The sequence below is a fragment of the Primulina tabacum genome, chromosome 15 (genome assembly GCF_025594145.1).
Source record: "Primulina tabacum isolate GXHZ01 chromosome 15, ASM2559414v2, whole genome shotgun sequence".
NCBI lineage: Eukaryota > Viridiplantae > Streptophyta > Magnoliopsida > Lamiales > Gesneriaceae > Primulina > Primulina tabacum.
This window is the reverse complement of record NC_134564.1, coordinates 38,263,597-38,271,697: the sequence shown is the minus strand read 5'-3', so window position 1 is coordinate 38,271,697 and position 8,101 is coordinate 38,263,597. Positions and strand designations below refer to the sequence as shown.

The 8,101-nt window shown below is 41.2% G+C and overlaps 2 protein-coding genes across 3 annotated transcripts; both read right to left on the bottom strand.

Moving 5' to 3' along the window:
* Positions 1 to 2,703: 2,703 nt before the first annotated feature.
* On the bottom strand, positions 2,704 to 3,959 carry LOC142526779 (sulfiredoxin, chloroplastic/mitochondrial). Its single transcript, XM_075631362.1, has 3 exons — positions 3,723 to 3,959; positions 3,366 to 3,520; positions 2,704 to 3,070 (listed from the first exon to the last, which is right to left on the bottom strand). The coding sequence occupies exons 1-3, from the start codon at positions 3,778 to 3,780 to the stop codon at positions 3,053 to 3,055; spliced, it is 231 nt and encodes a 76-aa protein (XP_075487477.1). The 5' UTR covers positions 3,781 to 3,959; the 3' UTR covers positions 2,704 to 3,052.
* Positions 3,960 to 4,110: 151 nt separating this feature from the next.
* LOC142526778 (putative arabinosyltransferase ARAD1) lies at positions 4,111 to 7,708 on the bottom strand. Of its 2 annotated transcripts, none has more exons than XM_075631361.1 (4): positions 7,074 to 7,708; positions 6,404 to 6,691; positions 5,395 to 5,771; positions 4,111 to 4,736 (listed from the first exon to the last, which is right to left on the bottom strand). In XM_075631361.1, the coding sequence occupies exons 1-4, from the start codon at positions 7,668 to 7,670 to the stop codon at positions 4,694 to 4,696; spliced, it is 1,305 nt and encodes a 434-aa protein (XP_075487476.1). In that variant the 5' UTR covers positions 7,671 to 7,708; the 3' UTR covers positions 4,111 to 4,693. The 2 variants fall into 2 exon arrangements, with proteins under 2 accessions (XP_075487476.1, XP_075487475.1); XM_075631360.1 differs by having other exon boundaries at positions 5,406 to 5,771.
* Between the last annotated feature and the right edge of the window lie 393 nt (positions 7,709 to 8,101).

Genomic DNA, 8,101 nt, shown 5'->3' with positions numbered 1-8,101 from the left:
TGATTTGGTGGCTCTGGTTGTTCTCTATTGGTTGCATCTTCTTTCAGAGTTACAGTTATGCTTGGATTTCTGATTTTATGAGCTCCGTCAGTTTTCCCCCTCTCCTTGGGTCTTGGAGCTTTTCTGACTTTCGCTGGATTACGGTCCTTCTTTTATGTTTCGACCGTTTTAGCACAGTGACTTTCCAGCTGCATAATATTTTGATTGCCAGATCGTGTACAGCGGACCGATCTCGGATTAGGATGTATTTTTCAGTTTGGCATCACACTGGCAGATGGCTCAGAGATGGGTACCATCGGTGGCCTTTTGCACCTACTTCTGAGTCGGATTTCTACTGTTTAGATAGGTTTCGATTTATTTTCATGTATTTAGCGTTGCTTCTGGACGTTCATTTCTATTATGCTCCTTACCTAGGGATTAGTTTTTGGCTCACATATTTGCCACCCTAGATTTTGTTTTCTGTGTGTTGTGTGGTAGCTTTTCGAGAGGTCTTGGTATAGTCCCCCTCTCGTTAGGTTTTATGATGTATTTTTGTTTTGATAATATATACAAGTAGGGGTCTGCCCTAACCCCCCCGCTTCCAGCGGTGTTTTATCTTAAAAAAAAAAAATCCTAAACCCTAAACCCCTAACCCCTAACCCCTAACCCCTAAACCCCTAACCCCTAACCCCTAAACCCTAAACCGAACAGGGTTATGTAAAATCAAGCATGCAAATTAAAAGTAAGTAGAGAGAGGGGAATAGTAAATTACAAGGTTGAGCGTCCGAGCCCGCGACTTCATCAATTACCCGGTCCAGAGGGTCTTCAGCCCGGGCACTCAACCCGTAAGCGACTAAGTTCTCAACCGAGATGAGGGTGGAGGAGGAGTATTTGTGGCCCTCAACCAAAGTTTGGCTTCGGAGGTAGGGATCCTCAAACTTATAGACTCGAGGAAGGGCAGGTTGCGGGAGGAGAGAATGGAGAAAGCCGGTTAGGCAAGCAAGAGGGGTCGGTAGGTGAATGTAAAAAAACGTCCATTCCATCCATTCTGGGAAGAAGGAATATCATCAAGGAACCGGGAGTTAAGCTTTGTGGACAGGGAAAAGACATTAACCCCTAGTCGATAAACGAAAAAATAGTGGAGAACGAGGGGGTTGATGAAGAGATTGTTCATTTTGAAAAGGATGTAGGCTGAGGTCATAATCCGAAAAGAATTGGGATGGAACTGATTGTCAGGGACGCCAAAGAATTTAGCGGTGTCAATATAAAAAGAAGGAATGGGGAAGCGAAGCTCATTCCTAACCTGGTCTCGAAAGAAGGTGGTGAAACCAAGGGGAGGTTGGTCGGCCCTATCAGAAGGGCTGGGGATCTGAATCTGGAAAGTAGAGGGGATAGAGCCCAAGGCTCTGAGTTCCTCATCCACCCTCGAGTGCAAAGTGCTGCTCATTGAGAAGAACCAAGGAACTCCCGGAGTCTCAGAGGTGGGTGGGGAGGAAGCTCGTGCTTTGCCCTTACCCTTGCTCTTTTTTAGAGCTCGGGGAGGGGCGGAAAAGGAAGGCTTGGATTTTTGGATTTTTGGATTTTTAGAAGAATGGGCGAAAGAGCGTGGTGAGGGAGAAGGAGGGGGTGATGCGGAGCGCATCGTGGTGGACTCGTCGCTAGGCGAGCCTCGCGCATTTGCTCCGGAGGAGGAAGAAGTAGAAGCAGACATTTTAGATAAGAGGAATACTTACGAGGTTGAGGAGATGAGAATTTGTTGAACAGTGGTTGAAGATCGCCGGAGTAGAGAACCGCCGGACGTCAGAGAGTTTGAGAGAATTGTAGGTGAATTCGAAATTTGAAATTCAGAAAATGACAAATGAAGGGGGTGTGCTATTATATATAGGTAGAGGGAATTGATCTTAACCGTTGATCTAAAAGCCAATCGGACGATCAAGAAGCATCTCGGAAATTGTGCGGATATATGGAAGGACGTGCACGGATATCGAAGCGTCAGACTTATCATATTCTCGTAATACAAAACGTTTCGGACCATTTGAATTATAGGGCATATGTCATCATTGACATCATCCCAACTGTCCGAGAATACTAAACAACAAAATATTCAAAGTCCGGAAAACATGAGGCCCCGGCATCTTATCTTAAGCCCGGGAGACTGAAGCTCTCGGCACCTTATCTCATCTCTGCGATTTTGAAGCCCCGATACTTTTATAATTTGGAATTGATTATCTTTCTATTGAAGCACAAGCATGACTAATCGGGATAGCGAGTAAGACTCTAGCCCGATCATTTAAGGGATGGGTGGTGATACCCCATAAGAGCCCGGTCATGGATGACCCGGGAAACTAAATGGATAGCTCAAATCAGAGTCAATATGCAGAGTTCTTTCTTCAGCAGCCGGGCAGGGGCAGGGGGATGCCCGGGATATTTTCTTCCCGGGTAATCAGGAGTCTGGGCTCTCATGCAAGCCCCCGGGAACTTTCTACCCGGACTACCTCGAGAAATGCACCATACTCGAGTGTATCAGTATGGGCTACCTTGTGCTTGGCAATCATTAATGTCAGAACTACATGGGTTTAGCGTGTCAGAAAGTCATCAGAAGAAGGGTACGGGCAGCCATTTTACCATACTTAGCAGGTGGGCAGTGAAAACAAGGTAATCATGGGATTTCCTCCTATAAATAAAAAGTATATATCTCATTTACATATTCTGGAATGATGAACTTTCAAACACTCACGTATATTCTCGCATATACAACCATTTTATCCTTCTTCTTCATCTGCTGACTTAAGTATTGGAGTGGCTATGTCGGACACTCCTTCGGCGTCCATTCACGAGTTCATCTTCTTGTCTGCAGGTCACAGTGGAAGTCATAGCTTACAGATATACTTTCATCACAAATATATCCCTTGCTCATTTCCCTAAATACAACACTTATATCATCATCCGGTGGATTGCCCCGACTCAACTCACCTGATTCACCCGGATAACATCAATATATCCCTTGCTCATTTCCCTAAATGCAACACTTATATCATCATCCGGTGGATTGCCTCGACTCAGCTCACATGATTCACCCGGATAACATCAACTACAAATATGCATAGAAAGGTTATACGCCCTGCGAAGAACCAAGAAACATCAGGTGCAACTATGCTCCTACTCACAAGAAATGTTACAAAACCGCGGGGACACCTATAGTGGACGTCTGGCAAGGAATCATTTCTTAGCGAGACAACTCATGCACAACATTATAGTTATTAAAAACCAAATGAACAATGTTAGAAACAACTAGATTGGAATTTTAGAAGTAGTCTACAACTCAAAAACACCAAATTGCAGCAGATTTATTGGCATGGAAAGAGAGACTTGCTTGTCAATCTTACCGGTACTTGGAGCCCAATTTCACCAATACTTAGCACAAGTTCCTTCACCTTTTGTGGGTCATTAGCTCTTGTTCTCATGAGAGGTCTCCGAATTAGATCCAAGGGAAGTTCAAGGATCACTGGTCCACCCAGTTGAGGAGCACCAGGTGGAGATCCTAAAATCCAATATGCATCAGATTTATACACGAGGAATCCAACACAATTACATCGCAAAAGAAATTGAAGGGAGAATCTAGATGCAACGACAAGATCCTATTTGCTATATATAAGAATTAATTAATTCCTAGCCACGAGAGTCTTGACGCCCACAGCAGTACAGATTCACCCAAAACTCACATTAAGTTTGTCGCTTCTTACCGTTAACTGATGCAGACACAGAGAAGGTCCTGAAATTGCAAGGCGTGAAATTTGCCATTTCTTTTCCTCTCCGACGAGAGAAAAGACGAGAGAAAGGGAGATAATTGGATATTCCACCTTCAGTTACAGCCTTGGACACGTACAGTTTTGTTTTTTGTGAGGGACAATCAAAGTTCTAGAAAGAGTATTTTTTTTTATATATTTTAAGTACGAAAAAAGGTAGACCATCATCGACTGATGCAATTTGACCACAACATACATACACGCTGAAGAAAGAAAAAAAATCGATTCTCTATGAACTGTCTCAGTTGTGCAACACTATTGTTAACATAAAAATTCAATAATAATATTGTTAACCATCAGCAAATTATTTATAATAAACCTCATAAGTAATAATAGGCAAAGCTAATTTACTTAATGCAGATGACATTCAACTTACAATTACAACAGGCATTCTAATATTTTAAAAATCTACAGTCATTCCATCAAGTTTTATTGAATATACACCGTACCTCTTGTTTTTCCTCTATGTAAGATGCACTAAATTCTAATAATGCTTGCATCGTTTATTCAATCGAGCTTTTAACGAACTAACAAGTAGCACTAAAGGCATCCGATTTTTAATTTTTAATCCCCATCTAACCATATAGTCATACATGAATCAACGGCTCTGCAGCAGCCGCGATAAGAATTACATGCAGCTGTGACCTGATCAAGATCCACTCCATGGTATTGTCATCTTTTTTGTCACGTATAAGCAAATGTTGCACTTGTTCTCTCACGAGAAACTAAGAGATTCTCATTGCTTAACAATTAAATGGCTTGTCATAGTATCATGTGCATCCCCGATTGGTTTGAGCAGAGACACGAACAGTCTGGTTCCTTTGAGTCCCTTATCACGATTCGTTTGTCACGGTTACTCATGAGCTTGATAAAAGGTAGCTTCAACGAAACTTGGCGCCAGATTTCTTTTACAGTCCCATTTGGGTCTTCGTACTCGAAGTACCTTTGCACCTGCATCCCATGAAAATTAGCACGAGTGCAAGCGAGAATTTAGTGTCAGTTCACATATTTTCTAATTTAAAGATGCTAAAAAAATGTAACCCACGCACATACACAGCACCAATTGCAATTAAAGTCCAACCAACCCATAAATTCCCACAGACTGAGCTGAGAACAGAAACACACCTAAAATATGGCATTGTTCCCCCCACCAATAAGCAAACCATGATCTCCATTACGGAAAATACTGATGTAAAATCAAATCACTTTAAGATGGCAATCGTCTAACAACTACAGTTCATCTCCACAAGTCTTTATTGCATACATGATGGAGGACTACCAACATGCTTTTGTCCTCTGTTATCTTAATATCCACCATAAAATAGAGTATAAATATTTAAGATCGGCTCTACATCCAAAATTACCATTAACAATAGTCCAGTCAGTTTTCCTAATCAATGCTTCAAGCGAACACACATAAAATGCCTGTAAACCATCTCAAACAGTCCTCTCAATTGTTTATTGCTTATACACAGGAAATAAATCAAACAACGGAGGAAATATCACTCTTGAAAAATGTATGTAAACATAAATGGTGGTTTTTCCAGGATTTATTTCAAGCATGTAAAAGAAAGCTGGCTCTTTCCCAGGCACAGGTGGGGTCAATCACCTCAGAACTACCTGTTTCAACTCCTTTTGAAACTCCAAGATCCTCTCTGAACTCACTCCCCTCAGCAATTTTACGAGATTTCCAGGGGTAACAGCTGTATCAGAATCAACAAAAACAGCAATCTTTCTATAGTCTATGACATCCTCAAAGGGCAGCTCAATGTAGTCACTAACAATAACTGGCACACACAAGCTCACTATAGCATCAAAAAGTCGGCAAGCTGATGGAGTATCCCCAGCTGGATGTAAACAAAACCTTGACGTGTGCATCCCTTGCGATGCCATGCGACGACTCTCCCTGGACTGAGCTCCATGTTTGATAATAACTTCTGGTTCATTCTCAAGAACTTGGAAAAGCAAGTCTCGAATCTTACCCCCCTGCAGTCTCCAACCAAGGAAAATATTTATCACCAGACACGGACAAAGCATGGATGCATGCAAGACATTTTTACAAGTGAATCAATCATCTCCCGGGCATCTCTAATATCCTTGTCTATTTAATGCTTGAAAAGGCTTCAACGGTGTAAAATGTACACAGATTATTGAGGCTCAGGCGTCCACAATATTTCATAAATAATGGCTAATGCATCAAAAGTACATCTTATAGAGAGATGCCTGTGAAACAATACCATAAGAATATAATGAAAGTGAGCAAGTTATTTCCCTAGAGAATAATTGCAAGTTCATAAATAATGAGCATTCAGAGGTAAATATTCCTTGTCAAATTACTCCCATAATCAACACATGCTGCCACAAATAATCTTTCACTTGACTCGATGTTTAAGATCTGAATTACTCATCTGGTAAATGTCTACAATATAAATCAAGAATATTATTTAATTTAATTGATCCAAACTCATTAGCAAGGTGAAAATTGATAAAAATCAAGGATATATCATGTATGGAATGCGTCAAGTTACAATATCCACCCCTAACTAGCTGGTGTGATGCACAACAATTTCACGACAGATTTCATACATCCATTGCAAGGAAAAGAAACCAATAGTTACCTCTTTTCGGTACCGGTTTCCCATAAAGAACAGCAGTGCCTTGCGATTTTCAATTCCTATATCCCCCTGGTATGTCTTAATTCTGTGCGAATATGGGAGAATCACATCCTTAACCAGGGATGCCTGATTGCGTCCCAGCCGCCCAAAATCTGAAACCAATAGCACTCCATTCTTCACCGTATCAATTACCTTGTACAGAGCATTGGGATCCTGACAAATAAATACATGATCCCAGCCCTTGTTCCTCTTCCAATACACCTGGTCTTCCAACCAATCTATCAAATCCTCCTACATCAGTAATTACCAAGAATAATGAGTACACGGCCCTTTACCTGATTATCAACAATCCACTGCATACTATGAACATTTTGAGTTTTTCAATGCCGGATATGCTATGTTACGACTCTAGGGATAATCCCACTAAACTGCTACAAAAGTGAGTGAGCCAACGACTATTTAAAGTACCAATTTCCACACTCTCAGAATGGGACCAACTAGGATCATGACATCGACTTAAGAAAAAACTAAGACAAGAAAATTGCATCCAACATTCTCGGGTGTTAGCTATGAAAATTCCCAACACTTCGAAAGCTACAATACACCAGTAGGATTTAAGTCTTTTTTTATACAAGAAGAGAACATTATTTTCAAAGAATCTTGTATGAGGTACCTGTGTTTGCTCATCACTATATGTATTGCCATCAGGAAACGAGCTCACGGTCGTGGGTCGATTGGGATTAACCACAAGACTCAACGAAGAGAAAAAAGGCACGTAGAAGAGGTCGGCTTCTTCCGGGTCCATGACCCGGGTGACGGCCGATTCTACCCGCTCCTCAATAGGATGATTTAGATCGGAAAACAAATACCATTCAGCGGAGTGCTGATTCCCAGGGTACCTCTTCTGCGCGTCATCCCCCACGATTTCTCCTCCACGCGCTGCCGTATAGCTATCAATAACATCGTAAGTAAATCTTCTCGGCAATTCATACATATAAATCTTCACCTTTTTCTTGATATAAATACTGCTATCATGCAAATTATTAAATTTAATATTTGTGGTGTGATTGGGAGGATTAGCGTAGACGAGGAAGGAATAGAGTGCAAAGAGGGATAGAAGGCAGGCGAAGGCAATGGTGAGTTTTAAGAAAGATTTACGGGGCATTCTCGCCATTGTGGTTTTACCGTGATGGAGAAGCAAGGAAGAAGGGGACGGTGGGGAGGAGGAGGCGGAAAGCGGCGGCGATCTGACTTTGATCCGAAGATTCATTTAACCCTCAGGTGGAGTATGGTATCAGCAGGCCCGGTACTAGTTGTCTCATATATATATATATATATATATATATATAGCAGCCATATATATATATTGAATAATAATATTAATTAATTAATTTAATGTTGAGTATAGATAAATGCAAATTTGGATAATCACCATCGTGGGTAATCGGGATGGTAGCGTACGACGGATATCTATGAAAAGGTCGAATATTCAATTTTTTCTTCTCTTTGTCTTTCTAATTTAATATTGTCGTATATGATTTGTCTAATATAGTTTACCCAGTTAGCGTTGTTTACAAGTACTATGCTGTGATATGTCCATCTGCATTGTTCCGCACTAAATAACATCCAATTGGCCTTCAAGCTTACTGCGATGCATCACGACTCCTTCAAGGATTGGAACATTGAAATGGCTTATGCAAA

Excerpts from the sequence above, each read along its gene's own strand:
- LOC142526779 (XM_075631362.1), bottom strand. The coding sequence starts at position 3,780 with ATGGCAAATTTCACGCCTTGCAATTTCAGGACCTTCTCTGTGTCTGCA. Across the intron at positions 3,521-3,722 it reads TGTGTCTGCATCAGTTAACG|GATCTCCACCTGGTGCTCCT; the intron begins GTAAGAAGCGAC and ends ATTGGATTTTAG.
- LOC142526778 (XM_075631360.1), bottom strand. The coding sequence starts at position 7,670 with ATGAATCTTCGGATCAAAGTCAGATCGCCGCCGCTTTCCGCCTCCTCC. Across the intron at positions 5,772-6,403 it reads GAAACCGGTACCGAAAAGAG|GGGGGTAAGATTCGAGACTT; the intron begins GTAACTATTGGT and ends TGGAGACTGCAG. Across the intron at positions 4,737-5,405 it reads TTCAAAAGGAGTTGAAACAG|GTGCAAAGGTACTTCGAGTA; the intron begins GTAGTTCTGAGG and ends CATGGGATGCAG.